At 37.1% G+C, this 21,804-nt stretch overlaps 2 protein-coding genes across 12 annotated transcripts in view; one reads left to right on the top strand and one right to left on the bottom strand.

The window, feature by feature from the left end:
• The window catches only part of CCPG1 (cell cycle progression 1), a 47,395-nt gene that overhangs the window by 12,034 nt on the left and 13,557 nt on the right, over window positions 1-21,804 (top strand). For 5 of the 11 annotated variants that reach the window (XM_054214978.1, XM_054214969.1, XM_054214970.1 and 2 more), the window contains 5 exons: window positions 3,031-3,285; window positions 4,144-4,155; window positions 6,833-6,954; window positions 8,023-9,422; window positions 11,414-12,160. In XM_054214978.1, coding sequence (XP_054070953.1) covers window positions 3,031-3,285; window positions 4,144-4,155; window positions 6,833-6,954; window positions 8,023-9,422; window positions 11,414-11,594 — 1,970 coding nt within the window. In that variant the 3' untranslated portion in view covers window positions 11,595-12,160. Of the gene's footprint in view, window positions 1-3,030; window positions 3,286-4,143; window positions 4,156-6,832; window positions 6,955-8,022; window positions 9,423-11,413; window positions 12,161-12,773; window positions 14,412-17,944; window positions 17,987-20,213; window positions 20,879-21,804 lie in introns of those variants that run through there. The other 6 variants (XM_054214979.1, XM_054214973.1, XR_008468529.1 and 3 more) reach the window with 5 other exon arrangements.
• On the bottom strand, window positions 11,661-21,614 carry PIGB (phosphatidylinositol glycan anchor biosynthesis class B). The gene is given in 13 exon segments (XM_054214980.1): window positions 11,661-12,532; window positions 12,534-12,647; window positions 13,234-13,414; window positions 14,200-14,410; window positions 16,723-16,787; window positions 18,011-18,222; window positions 18,649-18,700; window positions 19,129-19,269; window positions 19,883-20,013; window positions 20,184-20,288; window positions 20,915-21,034; window positions 21,286-21,419; window positions 21,495-21,614. Coding segments are annotated over 13 exon segments (1,596 nt in total). The 5' UTR covers window positions 21,607-21,614; the 3' UTR covers window positions 11,661-12,514.

The raw sequence follows: 21,804 nt of genomic DNA, 5'->3' as shown, positions 1-21,804 counted from the left end.
ATGGAGTGTTCTTAAAATTATCAGTAGCAATCTGACTTGATCGTGTACTACTGATATTCCAAAAGGATGCTGAAAGCCACTCCTCACTGAAGAATTTGACTAAGCAGACAGTGTTTTATTTGCTTTTTTGAAAAATGTTTAACTTGCATGTAAATTTGGAATGGGCTTCAGTAAGCTTTGGAGTACATCTTAATATGTATGCTTGACCATTTAAATTAATGGTTCTGGTTGGATTCCAAATATATGTGTGTCTGGTAAAAAGAATTTCTTCCTTCTAACTTAAGCGGATTTCAGCATGATCTTTATTGCTGTGCATTTGATTGACCAAGAGCTACAGAAAATGTCTGGAGTACTTTTACATTTATTTGAAATGCCAAAGCTTTAGTAGTCAAAATTTTCATGCCACTTTTTGGCAATGGAAGTCTTTGACATCCACTTCTTGTTGAGTTTTCTATTGTGTTGGAAAAGGACGAGTTTCAGATTTTCCTGATGTAGATACTGAAGTGTTCTGCAAGGACTTTCTGCCACTTTTACTTGCTGTTTAGTCTGTCTTCACCATACAAACAGAAATGATTTGATACTGCTTCACAAATGAAGTTAACTAGCAGAAGAGCTCGTATACTGAAATAAACTGCATCTAGGCTTGAGATGTGTCTGTGCAGAAGCATCAAAGAAAATCACATTCTTAACTGACATGGTTGCTTCATCTAGTTCCTCGTGTATATCTGACACTTCAAAATCATAGCAGAAGCTAGAATTTTGTGCTGCTACTGTGGTCACATTTTGTTTCATTCATTTCATCCTGTGAATTTTAGAGTACAGCTTTGTGCTGAATTCTTAGAGCAGCTGTAAGGCAATGTCATTTTTGTCCAAAACTGTAATGCTGTTGACAACTTGCTAGTAAGTGCTTATGCATGGTTCTAAGCGTCTTACAGCATTTTCTCTTTGCTTTCTGATTGTTTGTTTCTTTTTTCCTTTTCTATACTTTGCTGTCCAATGTATATCAAAGAATTTCTTATTTGGCTAGAAGTAACTTGTTCCTTAATGATTTTTATATTCCATATGTGTAAGCTTCTTTGGTTGTTGAAAAAACCCTAAAAAATCAAATAAGCAATAATAACACCTGTCTTACTAGGTGTGTCCTGTATAATCCTTTATAATGTCTGACCTCTGCATTTTAATAATACTACTTCTCTCCCGACTAATTTCTGAATGCTTGTCTTTATTGTCCAGGATTGGAGAAGAATGCATCTGCTTAAGTGACTGATTATAAAATACTGTTCTTTTCTGCCAAGCTATATAAATTCATTTAAGAATCTGCATGTCAAGTAGCTGTTTAAGTATTTGTCTTTATTGCAATGTCTACTTGGTCAGTCTGGTCTGACTAATTGGCTAAAATGGAATTATTTTTTTTTTTTTTTAGTAAGAGGGGAAGTTATCTTTCACTATCTGGCCTGTTGCTTGTCCGTGGAGTCAGAAATTAGACATGTATTCCAGATACCAATTAGTAACCTTTTCTGGGGTTGATGCAATTACTTCTATGAAGTTGGAATTTATTTTCAGTGAAGAATTTTAACTGGTAATGCTTTGTATAGGTAATGGCTGGCACTGCTTGGCGTTCTTTTCTATTCAGTGATGTGTGCATGGCTCTGCTCAAACAAATGATTTTCAGTTGTGAATATTCAAGGACAGTAACTCTGTATTTATATTTTTACATTTGAGTGATGATCTGTGATATGAGAATGACCAACCATATTTCTAGAAGGGGCATTGGCATTGTGTAATTGCAGGCGTCAAATTTAGAACTATCTGAGCAGGAGCACTTTGTCATGTGCTGGAGGCTTCATTCATCACATGGAATCTATTTCAGGCATGTGAATTAGGTACATGAACATAAATTTTGAAAGCTTTTTTTAAAACCTGCTGCTGCTTCCCCTTGATATTTGCCTTACCCTTGAAAATGATGCTTTCGAAGGACGGGGATTAAGTAATCATTACTGTACTGGATTACAGTACTGGATTATATAAATTAGTTTACAGTATGTGCAGCAAGCATTGGTACCACTAATAGCAACAAGCAATTACAGCTCTCTTGTTATTGTCCCAAGTAGAATATATGGCTTTTGGGCCATAGGAACATGAACATACAAATGGTATCATAAATACCATTTTACAAAAATGTTATAAAGGATACTTTTTATGGTTAGAATTTGTTCTTATCTCAAATCCTGGCCGATTCAATCTTCTAAAACATCATTCAGGTAACAGAAGCATTTTGGATTCAGAGTGTTAGGGCAGGACAAACACAGAAGCACCCGAGTGGTTCTTTTCCAGTGCGGTAGTGGTTGAAAATGGCTTTTTAGAAAGGTGGGTAAAGGTGTTAATAGGTGGTATGCGGTAGATATTAAAAGTAAACAAAATTACGTATTTAAATAATTTTGCAATACAAAGCTTTTTTGGGGTATTTATAATAACTACATTAATGGAACCCTAATGGAATATTGTCTGCAGCTGCATGTAGATCACAGAATGAAGTTTTTGGAGAAGATATAATAAAATCGTGTCTGTCTTTCAGGAGGCTTTATTTTAGCAAGTCTTTCTGTTGCTCTTTTGTTATTAAATAGTTCAATCTCAATATCTGTAAGAGAAGGAAAACTGAATTTTAACCTTTCTACTCCACAATAATTTGCAGAGGTGGTACATGTAGGTGCTTTGAGGCGGGATTGTCTGAAAGAAATACTTTCTAATCAGTGAATGATAAGGTATGGGGAAGTGCCATAGACCTTTTTTTGCTCATTTCTTGATTATCTTTTCCTTTTAAAAAATGAATTTTTGACTTTGGAGATCAAGCGATCCTTGCATAATATCCAGCATAAACTATCACACTAAAAAATTTTATTTTGTCTTATTAATGTTCTCTAAGATAAATGACAAATACATTTTGCATAAACATGATAGATTTTGGTACTCAAGTCAAATTTTAAAGCAACAATTAGTGCATTTTAAAGACTGTTCTGTGTTGGTTTTCAGTTTTTTCGTCTCAGGCTAGCAATGATGAATCAAGTAGCGATGAAACTAGCAATCAGTCCAGTCCCGCAGTACGAAAACGTCGAGCTAAGAAGAGGCTGATCTCCAGCTCCGAGGCTGAGGGTGCGTCACCTGCTGAACCGCAGCCTGAACCTCCCAGAGAAGAGCAGCACAAACGCCAGTTCGGTAGCGGCCTTAACAGATGCATCATACTGGCTTTGGTGATTGCAATCAGCATGGGCTTTGGACACTTCTATGGTGAGTTTATAGAAAACAAAATACATAGAATCACCATCTTGCATAACAAATACTCTTTTATTGTGACTCTGATTTGTTTTTCTTTTGTATTCTCTGCTAACAATCTAAACCTAAAAATGAGAAAAAGCAACTGCTAATGTATGGATAATATAGGGAGGCCCTTCAGCGGTGCAATTGTACTTAACTACTTTAAGATTAAGGTAAATAAAAAGAAATCAATGTTTGGTTCCTTTCCAGATAGAACTTTCTTGTTGTTCTCATAATGCAGTGCGTACCCTTCATTTTTCACATCTATTCTTTTGAAATAAATTTGTGGTAGTGCTTATTGTTCCTAACAGCATTCACAGAGCTATTGCAGGCTTTTGTCCCGTATGTACTTACCTGGTAAATGTAAGAGCAAGGCATATGTTTTTTACAGGAGTTCATAGTATCAATATTTTTCTCTCTTCTTTGGAGAAAAAAATGTTGTACTTGTCCTTGCAATTCGAGAGTGGTTTAGGGAACTGAGGATAGCAGCAATTTTTCTGTGTTCAGTGCGACGCCTTAAGTTAAGCGTTACACAGATTGTTACTACATTTAACAAAAGAGCAGAACTAATTACAGATCTAAATCTACATGGTGCAGTTCTGATCCTCTAAGATACATGTGTTACGATGAAAATGATAGAGGGCATTTATTTTTAATAGTAGTTTTTCCTGAGTAGTTTTAGTTTTATATGAAAATGTGCCTTCTTATGAAGTGATGCAATTTGAGACTGGGAATATGATACTAATTGGATTTGATTTTGAGTAATTGTTCGGGTCTAAATTTTGAGATTTATACTAATTTTCACTCGACCCTGATTTCTTTTGTCCTTAGGTAAACCTGAAGGTAAGAGTCATGAGTGATGTATTGTGGATGCTGTGCTTGCATTCAGATTTCCTTTTAAAATTGTGCGTGTTCATGTATACACACACATCTGTGTATGTATGCATACTTACATGAAAAAAAATTAATAAAATGAAGTCTGAAGAATTACTAGTGTAAGTGGTATTATAGGTATGACTAATCCAGTCATGTAAAATACTTCTTATTTAGCAGTTGCAGCTAGTAGTAGCTGGTGTAAAAACTGATTGATGTATATTGATATGCTAGAAGCAGAGAGGAGCACAATGGCTAGACCAATCTTTGATAGTGCTTTGTGGTGGTTACTTGAGGTTTCACTTCTGTTAATCATTTTGCTATGTTTAAATTGGGGTTAAGGATAAATACTATCCTTTTAAAGAACTTTGAGATCTATGGGTGAGAAATAGATCTTGGAAATGTACTCAAGGTCATATCTTTATTTAGGAATTCGCTTTGCCTTGTTCATTCATTGAATTTGTACTTCTAAATAAAAATTGTCATCACTGATGACAGTGCTGACAGCATCCTCAGCAGAAAGAAGGAAATTCTGCCTGGCTTTAGTTTTTGCTTCTTCGAGTGAAAGTTCTTCTTCGAGTGAAAGTTCTTCATGGTCATGTGATAACTAATCTTTCTACCACTAGAAAGGAAATCAAACCCTGCTTTCCATCTTCCCGGTTTTTGTTTGGTTTGTTTTTTTTTTTTTTTAAAAAACACAAACTTGCAAAGAAAAATCCAGCTCCCTAGAAGACTGCTTTGCATCTTTGTGATTCAGCCTGGAATAAACGTTTTCCACAGCAGTCTTTTAATGCTAGGCTAATTGCTGTATAAGAGGATTGGAAAGGGTTACTTTTTATGAAATTAATTTTTTGGGGGTGGGGGTTGGTGTGTGTGTGTTAGTATCAGGATAGTGTTTCCCTTTAGCTAGAGCTCCAGGATCCCTTTAAGACGTTTGAAGATGTAGAAGGCAACTAGGATTAGGTTTTAATCAAGAACTGTATCCTAATCAGTATTAAACTGAGTTAGTTGGCTTTGTGATGTTCTAGGAGGGAGATCTGAAAGAGGGAAGCTTTCCAGGAAAATAGGTAACTGGAAAAGCTAAAGTTAGGAAACTCATGCCAGAAGAGTGTCTCCTTATGGACATTCAGATATTTAATTTTTTTCTTTAACCAGAATGTACAAAAGGGGATATTGCTGTAATGCTAGAGATTTGGATAGATTGCTTAAAGAATTTGAAGTATACTGTGACTTAGAGTACCAGTTGGAAATCCAAACCAATTACGGAGGAATGGTACCTCATTACGTGCATTTTCAGTGTCTTTGCTACCCTTTCTGTGTTGCTAAATGTCATTTTTCCTTACCGTATCTAAATTATAATTCTTGATAAACAGAGAAATAGAGTTTGAGTGTTTTTCTGTAATTCGGGTTCCTCTTAACATGAACCCTTTACACTAACCGATGATTTTTCAGAGGCAGTCTTCAGATTTTTAGTGTCAATGGACTTCTTTAAAAGTATCTATAAAACATAAATATGAAAAAGAAACTTACAGTCAGTATACTTAAATTCACTTACGCAAGGATCTGTGCTTCCAATGAGTGTTTATTAGGACCCTTCAAACTTAAAATCATTGCTGTAAAAACGTTGCTTTCCCTTAGCTGAATTCAACTATTGAGGTTCAGCTTGGTTTAATAGTGTTGTCTGTTTTGAAGTTCATACTTGACAACGTGTTAAATAGAAATCAAGAGAGCGCAAAAAATTCTTCAGTATAATAGTATTTCTAGAATTTCTTCTGTTTAATAATATACCCCCCCCTTTAGATACAGGAATAGAAATCTGCCTATGCTGCATTGGTTTGGAAAGAAATACTTAATACTTGCTGTTGACACTTGCTGCAGAGTCAATTCAAGATAATTTTAAAAGCAAAGCTCTAAAAATTACATTAGTGTTAGGATTTACAGAACGTGTATAGTACCAGTAAAGCGGAAAAATTGGTGGCCAGTATTATGAAGATACTTTTTCAGAAAACTAGAAAACTAGTGCCTTTCTCTGACAATTGAAAGGATATTTGCGTACTCTTCAGTCTTTACTCATGGATAAGAATGACAAGATAGGGCCTGCAAACGCCTGCTGCTTTGTGAGCAGTGTGTAATAATTGTATTTCTGCATGGAAATTTAAATACTGTGTTAAGATCCTCTTATTCACATAACCTGACTTAACAGTAGAAGTTGTAGTTCTGAAATTGATAATGCATGGACTAATGGTTTCCCTTTTATCCTGACTGGTTTGCATGTTACTAAAAAAAAAAAAAAAAAAAAAAAATCACACATACCCTTTCCTGCATAACTTCCATTGTTTTGTATCTAATTTACTTCTACGTAGTGTTCCAAAATTCCTTCATTTGTTATCATCAAATAAAAGACAGCGAATTTTGGGGTCTTCTTGAGAAATAGTTTATCATTGGAAGAAACAAAATCAGTATGTAACAGTCTGGTTTTATAATCTTTATTTTGTTGCAGCTAAACAGTTACTAGTAAGTACCGGGCAGAAATTGCATACTAAGAATGCTTTTGAATTTGCAGAGAAAATAGAGATGTTTAGTTTGTCTGCTTCTCTAACTACTTAATGTAAGTCAGCCTATCAAAAGAAAGTTTTTATCTTTCTAGGTACAATACAGGTCCAGAAACGTCAGCAGCTGGTGACAAAGACACGTGAATTAAAGGATATGAAAGATGACCTTTACCAGTGCCAACAAGAGCAAGGAGAAAACATGCATCATAAAGTGGGGGTAGGCATGAGTTTAGCTGGAAGTCGTTGGGTTATTCTGTCATTATGTGTGCAATTTACACAAAGTGAAATTGATCTATCACACAAATCCATTACATTTTTTTCTTTAGGAAGTTCTTTCTGAGAATGTAATTTTTCTTCTCCTGAACTCTTGACAAAGATTTCGTATTTTGATCAAATTCGTTATTAGAATGTTTTTAAACATACTGTTTTTAATGTATATAGTCTAGGAGTTATCTGGACACAGAGACTGTTTATTTCCCTATGACATAATGCCAGGTTGTCATTAATGACATGCTGGAAAAAAACTATTGCAGGTTGAACCTACAGGTTTTGTGAATTTGCTTTCTAAATTGTCAGTGTTTATAAATTTTTTTAAATACTTCACCTGTGCTTTTAGTTTTTTACTGTTGGATCATTCAGAGAGAAGACTAGGGAGTGCTTTGTGTGTGCACGTCCTTTTTTTTTTTTTTAAAGTTTTCTTTTATGTTGCTGATAGCAGCATTTATACATTATTCAACATGTTTGGTTCTAGAGTTTGTCAAGGATGCCAAGAGACTGCGGCAGTCCTTTTGTGTTAGGATATAGTTACATGAACATGTATTTTCAGCAGCAAATTTGGTTCAGAATAAGTTCCTGAATTTCTGCCCCGATTGTTGAATGCCCTTGCTTCTGCCAATGTACTTGGGTTTGCAATGTCTAAACCCAGTTTGCTGAACATAAATCAGCAGCAAACACACACGTTTTCATTTTCTTTTAAGATAGATCAATTCACGTACCCAGTTTGCTGTCCTTCAACTAGTGAAACCAATATAAGTGAGGGGTGATGACGTCTGGTTGAAAACGGGGGGGGGCCTCTCACGTGGTCTTTGTTGCCAAGAAAGTGTTTGTGTGTACATCCGAGATAAACAAACTAGCTCTATTTTTGCATCTTGCTGCAACATGTTTCACTGCATCCAAAATGATAAGTAAACTCTGTCTGGGCTAGTGTCGTCTTTTATCTTTCTAGCTGAAATTGTTACAATTCTCATGGAAGTATTTTTGCTTGTTTTCTTTTTGTTTACATCAGTCACTGAAGGGAGATCTTGCCACATGTTTGACCTCTACTGAGGTGGAGAAGAAATCCTTTGAATCTCAAAAAAAAAGTCTCGCTGCAGAAAATCAGCACTTAAGAGAATCTCTAGAGAAGGAAGAAAAAGCTTTGGCCTCACTTCAGGAGGAATTAAGAAAGCTAAGACAACAAATCAGAAACTTAGAAGACAAAGGTACTAGCACTGAGTCTATTGTAATGGAAAATCAGAAACTAAGGGAACATTTGGAAGAGGAAAAGCAAAGAAACCACAACTTTCTTAGGCAAAAGGAAACACTCTTTGCAGAGGCACAGATGTTAAGGAGAGAACTAGACAAAGAACGTCATGTTACAGAAGCTCTAAAAAAGGAACTGGAACAGTTAAGCTCTCGTCAAACACCTGACAGTGCTGATGATGATACATTAAGAGAAAATCAAGAAATAGAAATCCTGCGAGGAAGACTAGTAGAACTAGAAAAAAAGCTAAACTTTGAGCAACAGCGCTCTGACTTATGGGAGAAGCTGTATGTTGAAGCGAAAGACCAAACTAAAAAACAAGAAATGAATGAAAAGGGACAGAAGAAAAGTGGTAAAGGGCAAAATAAGACTAAAAAGAAATCAAAGGAATCATTTTTTGGTTCAGTTAAAGAAACATTTGATGCTATGAAAAATTCCACAAAGGAGTTTGTAAGACACCATAAAGAAAAGATAAAGCAGGCTAAAGAAGCAGTGAAAGAAAATCTGAAAAAATTCTCTGATTCTGTAAAGTCTACATTCAGACACTTCAAAGATACCACAAAGAACATCTTTGATGAAAAGAAGAAGTTGAGTGATAAAAGACACGAGGCAAACAAGAAAGCTCGAACTTTTTACCGAGAACCTAACTCTTATGAGAATCTGAAGCACACGCATTACAGGGGACCCAACATGCCAAAAGAATTCAGAGATGGAAGAAAGCAGCAATTTACAACATTTGAAAAAGATACAGATTCACAGAAATGCCTCAATGATCCTTTGTGTAATAGAAAACATCAGTTTGTCCTAAAGGGCTGCTCTGGTATTTTTGAATGTGCTCATCAAGAATTCATTAGTCTCTTTAACAGAGTATCGGATCCTATCAGGGTGGATGAATTTAATCGGCTAATGAAAAAGTATTTGCAACAAGTTGTACATAACTTTCATCACTGGAGAGAACTAGAAAGTTTCATCAATAAGTTTTTTCATAACGGGGTATTTATACATGACCAGATGCTGTTCACTGATTTTGTTAATGATGTCAAGGATTACCTGGAAGATATGAAGGAATACCAAAACAATAATGAAAAGGTTTTTGAGGATTTGGACCAATACATCTACAGATACTACTTTCATTATGATAATTTACCCCAGTATGGACCCAGGTTTGTTTCCATGTTTCCTGAACTTGTTAACACAATGAAGTAGTCTTTGTAAAGACAATAGTGTCCTTGTTCTAATAGGTGGTCTTCTAGCATGTGTGTATATATGTATATCCATGCTACAAGACTTTCTGAAGGACTCAATGGAAATACTAAATTGTGTTATATGAAGTGGATCTGTAGTACCTTATATATAAATGTTGTTTGTGTGTGATGTTAGTTTGGCAGGCACTGCAGATCCACTGTACATAGCACAATCTAATATTTCTACTGAGCTCTTTAGAAATCTGTGTAGCTGCAAGTAGGATTACTTTAGACTGAACAGCTGTGATTGCCTATCTGATGGAATGAATAACTAGCTCAGAAGCACTTCATAGGACTTCCTTGTTGTCCTTCCCTGAATGAGAAGGGATGTTTTTGGATATATTTGAACAGTCTCAAACGTCCTGTTCTGGCAGGTATGTTCCCTGCTGGCTTTTCAGGAACTTCAGTACTCTCTTGTAGCTTAGTATGAGCTAGTCTGTGTGCCCCACAGCAGAGGTACTCAAATGGCAGGCTTTAGTTCAGATCCTGACCCTGACTATGTTTTGTTCAGACTTCCTTACAAAGGTCCTTGGCGTGATTTGTTTTCCTACGTTACTTTCCTGTATCTACTGGTATTCTCAGGGCTTCTACAGAGCGGTTGAGGTATGCTGCCTGGCTGGCCCAAGGGAGCTGGATATGGTGGACTGTTTCTACTGTCTAGACTTTGGTGAAAGAAAATTAAGCAAGGAGCCTTAGTATACTGTGGTGGAACTTGCTCTTTCTGGAACACTTCTGTATATATTTTTTGTGGCTTTTAATATCATTGCTATTACAAAATTGACTATGTAGTCTCTTGTACTAGTATTTATTCTGATCAGGTGAGAATAAATGTGATATATTAGCTAGTTTATAATACACAAGAAGTTGTCCTTGTAGACATAACAGAGCATTTCCCCGTGCTGGTGTTCAGTGCAAAGCATATTATTTAGATCAAGGTGCAGTTCTTCAGTCAGGTTTCTCTTTTGGACTTGTGTTGTTTATTATTTCATGCGTTTTATTGCAGCAGGAAGTCTGAGAACTACTTTGGGGTTACTAAACATTATATGAGGTAGTACTTTATTAAAAGTTGAACCATGAGGATGACACTCCTATTATCAGCTACCAAGTAGCCTTTTTAATGTGTAGTTTTGGCAAACACATAAGTGTTTATGTTTTTATTTATAGTCTAAGTATTTCTTACTAATTATTTAAATTAACTTTAATTTTTAATTAATTTAAATAACTTCTTTTTTGTATACTTTAATTCAGTTTGCAGAAAAACAGAATTTCAAATTCACTTAGTATTATACAGAAGTTTGTATGATATTGAGGATGGAAATAGCCTTAACTTAGCCTAGCAGAAGGCTAGAGATGCTAGTCATATGATAACAGCATGTAGTATAATGGGACTGTTTGCATCAAAAACTGCCACAGGTGAGCAACAGTGATTTGTCAGTGCCCCTCTCTCTGTATAAATGTACGTACTGTACATGAAAACTGCTGAAGTGCCTATGTTTATACCCAAAGGATGCTTTCCTAAGGATCTGTAAAGTTTTCACTATTTTTATAGGACAGAATTTAATAGAATAACTGAAAAAGAGATTAAGACCTCCCTCAAGCATAACAGCAGGGATAATCAAACAGCTGTTTACCTAGCTTTATTCTGAAAAGAACTTTGGGCAACCAGCTGCAGAGTGTTTTTATTTTTAGAAAGGATTTCAAATATACCAGCTTACTGATGATTTAAAGATACAAATAAACCCCAGCCCCATTTTGCTTGCAAGAGAAAGGACTACTTCTTAATACTAATTATTTCTTTTCAGTCAACCTCAGCATGTTAAAAATTGTTCTTGACAATGTAATTGTGTTTCAAAACGCTTTTAGAGATGCTGTCATAAGAGTAGTAATAAGCTTTTGTTTGCTCCTTGCAGTCGACCTAAAAGGCCTTCTTTTACACAAACTGAAAATTCCAGACACGAAAAACAAGCTCAGAAGTACCACCACCGTAATAAAAGAGAAGGTAAATGGCATAAACATGGTCGCACTAATGGAAGACACATGGCAAATCTTGAAATAGAGTTGGGGCAGTTACCCTTTGATCCAAAATATTGAGTAATTTATGGTAAAAATAAGATTAGAATTAATAGTTCACATCTCCGGAAACTAATTGTTTTTCAACAAAGCAGCAAGATGCAAGTTTTTTCTCTAATTTGATTTTTACATTTTTGTTAAAAGGCAGAAGTCAAGCTTTCTAATTTGCATATTCTGTACTGTTGCTTTAACTGTTCTTTGGAAGTGATGGTAGTTTGGGTGCCAGCAGTATTGTTGCAGAAGCTAGGCATGCAATGACTCGCGTATGAAAAATATGCTTAATTGCATTCCATTAGTGTAGTTCAAGCTTGAGTCATGCATAATGTACCAATAATTAACTCCAATGTTTGATATACTAACTTCATCTCATCCTTCAAAAAATAGGTCTACATTATGGTAATGTATTTGCTAGTGTTTTGTAATCTTACACTTGCTTCTTGTCTTGGGGGGGCGGGGCGTTCAAGAGCCTGTTGAATTGTGAACAATTTGCTGTGCTGCATTCTAATCAGCTTGCTGATTTAAGCACTTGAAATGTCTTGCATATCTGCATATTGTAGAAGAAAAATAAAGAGACGTTGTGGGTAAAAGTCTTTATTTTATAACACAAACCTAGCATAGCTGTACACTTCTATAAAAATGGTCCAGTCTTGTTGTAATTTGTTATTGTTTACGTAGTCATGTGGTAACTTTGGTCTTCCTGATATTTTCTAGTGTTTGTAAGGTAGGTCAACACCCCCACCCTGTCACATTGCTACTGAAGTTGCCTTCAGGAAGAGGTTTAGGTGTTTCCAGACAGCCAGTGGCTGCCTGATCAGACTTCCCCATTTGACTTACCCGGTTTCAGACTCGCTACTCTCTCCTGTCTGCAGTACAAGACCTTCTAAGCATAGTACTGCTATGCAAAACTGATCTCATTAGGTCTTAAGTCTAGAAACTGATCTTCAGGTATGATTCATTTCAGGTTTTTTTCCTGTAGACGTAGATGTGGCTTCCAACTCGCCCTTGAGGTACATGAGTGTGAAAGACAGTGGCTGTTTTCTCATAGCCCCTTAAAGCTAGAAATGATGATATTTCCTGTAAATGAACATACATTAGTTTCCACAGTCAGAAAGTGTAGTTGGGAGCATCAGAACAGTGTTCCAAAGTCTTCTGAAAACCATCAATTCAACTTTTCCCTGGAAGTTTTATCATTTATTTTAGGAAAGACTGCTAGAAAAAGAGGTACCTATCCTGTTTGATCCTGTCTGGAGTGGATATTCCCCAGAGACTGTTGTTTGAGTACATGGAGACTTCATAGAAGAATTGAGGGGAAAAGGTACTCTGGCTGCAGGCATTTTTGCTTGTTGTTGTTGCTAACTTAAGTGTATGGTTCTGGGAACAGAATGCACTTTGTTTCAATATGGTGTGAGGAGAATTCCATAAAACATTACTTTATGGCATACAGAATTCACACAGAAGAGAGGGCACACGTGAAAGTTAAGTATATATCACTGGAATGGTATCTATACTATATTATGGACTAGAAGATTCAATTTTCATGTAAGCTGTGTTTTAAAAAGTTGTGGACAACAATTTGAAAAAATCTTAACTATAACTCTCCCTTCATTTATTTTGGAACTTGACCTCAAAACTAGTTTGTTTCATCTTTCAGTTACCATACCTGTTCTAGCACACTGAAGAAGATCAAGTGACTGGGTAATAACGTATCATTGTGAAACTCCTTATTAAGCCAGCTGAGTGGGTTAGAGTAAAACACATCTGCTTCATCAATATAGCTCTCATTTCCAGTTAGGTCTGGGGGACACTGAAGGAATCTCATTTTTAGAGGACAGTGAACATGACTAGGGAGAAAAACAAAACAAACACTTCAGGATAAACTGACCAATATCTAAGATTTGAAATGACTCATCCCTTAAAGATACCTCAGTCAAAACCAAGATTGAATAATTACTTTATTTCCGCCCCCCCCCCCCCGAGTCATATTTTCTTCCCCTGTGTACTTCATAAGAAAGCAAAAGTAGAAAAAGCGGATTCCGCTACAAACTGCTGTGACTATGTTGTTAGCAGTTCACAGAAAGCAGATTTATCTTAATACCATCTGTATAACATCAGTTTCTTAAAAAGGAACTTTTCCGTATCATCTTCACTGTTTATATCTGCTTTAATGTTTTGTTTACTTACCAGGATCTATTGCAAACTTTTTGGAACAGTGACTTCAGTCATTGTATGTTGTAATTACATTTCTTTACTCTCTAGCAGCAGAAGTAAAGGTAAAATTGAGACATTTTTACTGTAACAATTAGTTCTAGTTTTGCTACAGAAGTTACCATGAGGCAGTATGAATTACTTTCAGAGGTCATAAGACTTGGCGCGTACCCTCATACAAAGCTATCTTACAAAAACTGAATAAAGCTCAGATGCTGAATTTTATTCTGTGGTATAAGCATTTGGCATATTTCCCCTATTCATTCTGTATTAGCTGTCTGAAAAAAATCAAAACTCCTTCTGTATACATCTATCCATCTCAATTTATTAAGCTTAGGGAAAAAAAATCTTAATTTCTGCTTAAGTGTACAGATTTTAATGTGGTACACTATGTACTTAATGTAGTTAACTATTTTAATACCTGTAAAACGGAGTAGAGTGGCATGGCATCATGAAGAAGACAAAAGCTTGTGACTGGTAAGAGTTACTACAGAGTTGCTGTACGTGACTCATAACATCAAGAGAGCCTCGCTGGTGAATCAAGCCTGTATACAGGGCTGGGACTAAGTTTGATAAAAGCAGGAAACTTGCTGCAGATTTCCTCCATGATTTCAGGTGTTTCAAAGAATATCCTAGAGAAATATTTGAGTAAGTTTTGGAGATAAACAAATACTAACAGTTCTACACAGTATTTCTGAAAGTACTGTAGCTTACTAGGAAACCATTACTTGATTGATAACAATACCTTGCTTTGAGGTATTTTAATACAGCTTTCTTTCAGTCTTTACTCTTTAAATGGAAGTTCAAAGGTTAGACTTTGCCCTTAGTAATTCTTGGATTTAACAGTGTAAATGTTAAGCCCATACCTGTCTTTTGAAGTACGGAAGTTCAATTTCAAAGCCAATGTTTTGCCTCTTTAGAGCTTGATTTTAATCTCTTGTGGGAGAAAAAATAGTCTCTATTCAGTAGTTTGGATGAATGATATGTGGTGACTTACGGATGTGTTCTGATTCACGCATGTCCAAGTAGAGCCAGAATAAATGGTAACTACATGTGCTGCGATATGGCTTTGGTATTCTTTTTCTCCAACATGCTGAAAGCTACAGTATTCCCTTATTGTTAATCATTTTTGAGCTGCTGTCCCTGGAAAAGTTTACTCCTCCATCTTTTCCCATCTCCCATCCTTGCTTTTCCTGAAGGAGCTAATAATAGGAAGAGGCGTTTCTCCTGGTGGGAGATAGCTGTGTAAATCTGTTTCTCACAACCACAACTTAAAATGAACCTGGCACAGAAGACAGCTTCACGTTGCAACCAGTCTGGAAACCCTTAAGTCGTGTGCTCGTCAGTATTAGGAGATACATATTCTATGCAGCCTAGCTCTGTGACTGCCTCTGCTGACTCCCAAGAAACAAGTTAAATAGGCCTGTTTCAGAAGTGAGTAACGAGTAAGTTAAAGTAGTCTTCAGTTGGTTTGTTCTGACAAATTGCAGATCTTTATTGTGGATGAAAACGAAGTCCACTAATTAGTCTGTGGTTTAAACATGAGCAGAAACATTCTATTATAGGCCTTTTTTTTACTGCTTTTGTGAGATGCTCTTATCTTTAAGAGTGCTTGGAAATTACTTTGAAATTGATGTGGGTTTTTTTCTGCTTTTATGTATAATGTTTTGAGCAATTTAAAGACCTCTTTGTAAACACTGAGTTCTCAGAAATAACTTTTGTCATTGTTTTTTTACTTAAGTATCCGAACAATGATAATTAGCTCTTGATAAATTAAGATGACCTCATTCCCTTACAGACGTGACAGTTAAGAGGGATATTAACAGAAAATAACGGTCTGATTGGAATTTTTCTCCATGCAAGGTAGAACTGGTTCATCTTAAATCTGCTATTGAACTGAACATTGAACTAAGCCAAGGCATACGACATATTTGATCTCAGTAGAGAGCAAAATTATTGAGATAACATCTCCTTTTGTTTAGACTCGCAAAACAGGTTAAAGAAAATTACATTTTTCATTGATTCATCTGTTTTGAAAGTAAAGCTATACAGCTTCATGATCCAGAAGTTTTATTTTTCCTTTGTAACTTTTTGGTGTACTAGACTTTACGTCATTTTACTTTTCCTATAGATACACTAGTGTAGTTAATACCTAGTTTTGTAAAATATAAAGTGCTTCCTTATTAGGCTCTCTTCTTTGCTTAAAAGAAAAAAATACAAAACAAAACAGGGGAAAAAAGATAAATTAATACTTTAGAAGTTTCTGTTCAAGTATCGGAAAAATCTTTTTAGCAAAAGTAATACGCTTTACAGTTTAAATTGTGGACAGATTTTCTTTAATTATAAGTTAACCACATTACTTTAGGGACCTTATTCCTGTTTTAAGAAATTCACCTTAGTATGCCTGAAGGAAAAAGTTATCATATTAACTGCTCTAGAACTTCTGTGGGAAGTAGCCTCGAGCCGGTGATTGGTCAAGAGCAGACAGAAAACTAGCATCATCTGCTAACACACGTCAACCTAGAAAAGGATCATTTTAGGTTTTGAATACTTTAATTTTTTTTGTCGCATACTCAAGGGCATTTGTCAGGCGTGTTTGAGAGAAGCAGGTGGAAAAATACTACAAAGGAGCCAAGGAACAAAATGCACTGTAAGGGTGGCATTGCAAAAAAGTTAGGAGTCACTGAGGCAGGTTTTTGTGTGTTTGGTTTTTTTTTTTTTTTTTTTTGCAGGAAGTACTTTTACCTATGCTAAGGATTCTCCATATTTGCTTCAGTCATTTGCTGTTCCTCATCTTTTTTTTTTTTTTTTCCCTAGCTGTAAGAAAAGGTTAGGTTAGTTCTAAGAATCCTTTGTCAAATACCTACGTTGACTATTAACAGTCTCTCTTTAGGTAAAAATCATACACAGGGAAGGTTGCAAGACATTTGAAACCAATGCTTACCACAAAAAAACATGCAAAATGGTAGTACTGGATAGATGAACCTGAATTCTTTATGGCTCAGTGTGCTGTAATAAAACACATAGAATGCTAGAGCGAGAAAGTTAAATGCTTCAGTTCTGTTGACAAAGTATGTTTTAGAGCATGGAGGACTGGAAGAAAAGCACATGCATGTACTAAAAAGCTTTTGGCATTTAAGCAGTTTAGAGTAAAAATGCAAATTGTCACTTTATAAATGTAACGAGTACACTCAAATTAAGATTATTTGGTCAGTTAACCCAAGCACTAATAAAAGTACCTGGCTGCTATAGTAATTAAGTGGTCTGATTCTATGACTACTAAATATCGCTTAGGTTGTACTTCAACAATTTGCTTTCTGTAATAATACGCAAGAAAAAGTCTGTACGGTAAGCTAAGATTCAAATACACATTTGTATCTAACAAAGTAACATTCGCCTGTGCTAATTCAACTTTACACAATTTCCCATCCTAATTTTTGGGTCTTTCTTGGGGATTATTGTAAGACTTGTGTCATGGGAATCAAACAGATTCATACAAGACTAAGGCCTAAAACCAGCAGAGCTACATCCAGTTTTGAGTTGGACTGAAAGAAGAGATGACATTTGTGGCCTCACTGCTGTTCTGATGCATTTTATCACTACTGTAGTGCATTATCATTTATTACTTAGTATTTATTAATTTGCTGTACCTTTTCTTGCCTGACAGCGTGTCTCGTTTAATCTACAGTTAATTCTGATGCCTTAGAAACAGCTTACCGTGTCTTCTACTTCTCAACTTAAAATCAGACATACAGTTCTATGATAAAAGTTAAGAGCTCTGTGTAGACCTGTGAATGGATTAAGTTTTAGAAGCTGAAGAACCTCTCTCATCTTACTGGGGATGTATTAAAGAACCAAATGAAATGGTATTGTCATTAACAGGCATCCAGTAAACACATTTTTCTAACTAGTTCTGTTGTTCCTTAAACACCTCTTAGGTGGTTGAGTGTTTGGGGTTTTTTTCATTTCCCATTGAATTTCATGCTGAATTTTTATTCTTTAAGTATCTAATCAATTCTAAAAATACATGTGTGGTAATGATAAAAGAAGTAGTATTACATAAAATTCTAGAAACTATTGTATAATTGACTGCATTTCTTGGGAGTATTTGAATAGCTTAAAGTTTTTCTCTCACTTAACCTGAATACTATACTTTTTTGTTCTAGAGAGGACGTGAATTCTGAAAAGAACACAACCAGAGAAATATAGTAGGTACACTTAAGAGAAATTACCTGTATACCAACACTGTCCAAATCACTGTCATTAGAAAGATGCGATACCTTTTCGGTGCCAGCACACAGCCATAAATAAAGAAAGGCAGATGGGTACCCAAGATGACTGGTAGTCCCTGAGTGAAGTACCAGTGCCAAGGATGAGATCCGTAAAATGTTCCCAAATTCTGCAGCACGTTGAATTTCAAGAAGTTCAGCTGAACCAGTACCCACTGGGAAATTTAGGGGAGGGGAAGAGAAAAAGTTAAATACAAATCCAAAGTGAAAACCAACAGCTAAGTTGAATTACAGAGTCATCACTGGCCTTAAATGATACAGCATCTTCATTCGTACTTATTTTTTTTTTTCTACTAAGACTTGTCGCAGATTTCCTATATTTAGCAATTAAACAGAAGTTTGTAACTTTTGTGGCTAGTTGATAACTATTGATTTATTGAGAGTTGAGCATACTGATTTTAAGTAACAGTCTGCCATTGAAAATAACCGAGAAGTCAGTGTTTAAGGGTTTATGGATGAGGATATAATTAGAGATCATAGGCCAGACACAGTCACAGAACTAACAGAAGTTAGAAACATCTGTCCATGTTAAAATGCTAAAAATTAACCTTTTTCTTTAAGTGAAGTTTAAAGCAACTTACCTTACCAAAAAACACACGGTCAATTATTAAAGAGGTTCCTACTGTGACCAATCTGCAAAAATGGAAAGTTGGTTGCACTGATATTGCCTGAATTACTTTTGTATCAGATTATATGTTTCTCCAAATAGCTGTCAAAACTCCTTGAATAATTATTCTTGATCTTTTTTTGACATTATCCACACTCATGGCCATTTTAAAGTGGCCAGTTACCATCACCTGGTATCCTTGGCACAATCCCAGATGAAGTGGGAATGCTGTTCATGTTCTCATCCTCATGAAACCTCTCCTGGTGTTTTTCTGCAGTATATACATAAATTTAACGGAAGCATGCCCCTTCTTTAAACTTTTGCAAAAAGACTTTATTTTTTCCTTGTTTTTCACATCAAATCAGCTTTTCTGGGTTGTCTGCCTTTGCTGTGGTAAAATCAATCTTAAAATATAGCTACGCACAGTCATAGTTTAAATTCAGTAAGAACTTACCCAACTGGAATGCAGTTGTGTAGGATAAGGTCTGCTTTCCTCTGTTCTTGCAAAAAATGACTGAAGACCAAAGGTATCCATGGGATAACAGCGGTAGGACGGATAACAATTGCAAATGCTATCAAAGCTAAATATTTGCAACTAGAATGAGGGGAACATAAGAAAAACAGAAGTTTATCTAAAAGTTTGGTCAATTCTTTTGCAGACAGTGACATTTCAACTATTTAAATACTGTCATGTCTCTGACCAAAAGTTTTTCATAGTGTGGTTAACTTTCATCCTCTCAGTGCAGATACTCTGTTTTGCTTGGACGGTTGCCAACTATATGATTGCTTTTTTTTAGCAATGGAGTTGCTAACTAGAAGTGCATATTTAAAATAGATAGCTGGCAAAGAAAGTTGTAACCACAAGTTGACCTATGTCCGAACCCAAACAAGCTTTTGTTATCTTTTCCCAAGTTACCACAGATTCCAGTCCTTTAAAATTTAAATTAAAGTTTCCCATAAAGTGATAGTTTGTGCAAGGGAACTGAAGATAAGTAATTTTATGTATCAGTTATATCACGGCTTCAGATAAATATTAGAGGAAATACTACAATGCTGTTCCTTTCAGCATCTGGAGCTCTTGCTATGTGAATGAGGTATTTTTGGTTGCCTGCTATTTTACGGTAAAAGTTAGGATTTTAAACGCTATCGGTAGGTTGGTGTTATCCCAAGCCAAAAATTATCAGTACTGTTAGTAGAAAGTTTCTCACCTGCTCCCCTTCTTGGAACCTTTTATCGGATAGTAGGAGAGAGCAAAAATGGTAAGAAGAGTTTCCATGGTGTTTGTTAGAGTTCTGGTACAGGAATACCATGTGAACCAGGAACACAGCTGGCAGAAGTACTGAAAATAATTATGAACAACAGGATGCACAGGGAGAAACATTAGAACGAATTCTCTAGTTTTAAATGGTGATATTCTTCAAGGTATGACTTACTATCATTTTGCTGTTGTTTACACTGCAACAGTGTTTATTAACACACACAAAATTTTTTTAAAAGGCTGACACTCACCACATACTTTGCTGTTTCTGCATTTTCAAGGTGTTGCACTAATGAGTAAAGCTTCACATCGGCAAAAGCTGCCAGCACTGCCTGTGCAAGTCTAGGGACCCATATCTAGGTAAGCAGAGAGAAAATTTTACTTGCAACAAACCTGCTAAATTCCAAGTTGGACGAGAGGACTACTGCATTAATGAGTGCCTGTTCAGACATGAAAATAGTGAGTGAATTACTGAGTATTTTCTATAGCTTTTTATGATTTTTCTAATAAAAAGAGTAAGGTCCTTTGGTAGGACTAATATTTCTGCCAAAACAAACTCGAAAGTTCAGCTGAAGATGTTCAGAAATTGAAAACAGAATTTATTGCCATTCACCCCTAACAGAAGTCAAAAGGGGCTGCTGTTACTGAGTTTAATACAAATATATATTATTAAACACTTTGGAAAACTGAACCACTGAGCAATTATGATGTAGTGTCAAACAATATCAGTATGAAACTCAAGGAGACTGACAGAGGCCAAGAATGGCTGCAGTCACAGGCATCAGTACTGTGACAGGAGATCCATGAATAAGTTCCGCACCCGTGCGATACACTTCAGAGAGGTCTCCGTGCTCGTATATCCCTAATTGCCAGATTCAAGGCTTTGTATTTTACCTGGACAGTGATAAAAATATACTGATTTTAAATACAATGCTTTGAAATTGAATTTAAGAAGCAGATGCGTTCTTTTGATCATACTCACCAGCAGCTGGACATCATCCTTAGCCAGCAGCTGTAAAGCTTTGTAGATGCTTGCAAAGATCAGTGGGTACGAGTAGCCCCTTAAGCCGCTTGCCCATTCCCAAGTCAGGTAGCCATAATTATTAATATTAAGGATCGATCATGAGCAACCGAAACAGGAAGTTTCATTTAAGCCGTGTCATTCTCAGACCTTTACCCTTGTGTCCAAAAGCCGAGGGTGGGGTGGGGGGTATTTCTGTGACTGGCCAAGCCAGCGCCCTGCTGCCGCGGATCGCGACCCCCGCCCGCGACCCCTCGGTGGCCGCGGTACGAAGCGGGGCCGTGTTCCCACCCCCCCCGGGCCCGCCGCAAGCCACGGCCGAGAGGATATTTGAAGACCATGCGATGCGCCACCTCTAGCGACTGCCAGTACTCGTCCGGGACGAAGCTGGTCTGGACGAGGAAGCAGTTGAGCGTCCGCAGCCCCACCGTCAGCGCCAGCAGCGCCGCCGGCCCGCCGGCCGCCCCTGCGGAAGGGAAGGCTGTCCATCGAGGACCCCTCCGAGGGCCGCCGTCCCCCCGCCCCGTCCCGCCCCGCTTACCGTCGCCCCGCTGCCCAGGGTCGCTGTACAGCACCGACCGCCGCTTGCGGAGCCGCACCGCCGCCGGCCTCCGCGCCCGGACCCGCGCCAGCAGCCCGCCGGCCGCCTCCATCCGCAGGGGCGGGGACACCGCCGCCACTTCCTTCCGGTCACTCTAGCAAACGGGGGAAATCTCCGCTCGGTGGTCTCCCGTCCTTCAGGTGAGGGGCGCCGGGGCCGTGGGGCGAAGCGCTGCCGGTGCGGGGAGCGCCGGGATTTCCGTTCCCCTTCTCCCCTCTCCCCGTCGGGGAGTGAAGGCGCGTCCGAAGAG

Source organism: Rissa tridactyla, chromosome 9 (genome assembly GCF_028500815.1).
Source record: "Rissa tridactyla isolate bRisTri1 chromosome 9, bRisTri1.patW.cur.20221130, whole genome shotgun sequence".
Taxonomy (NCBI): domain Eukaryota; kingdom Metazoa; phylum Chordata; class Aves; order Charadriiformes; family Laridae; genus Rissa; species Rissa tridactyla.
The sequence above is the reverse complement of the archived record's forward strand: the minus strand, read 5'-3'. Positions and strand labels throughout refer to the sequence as shown.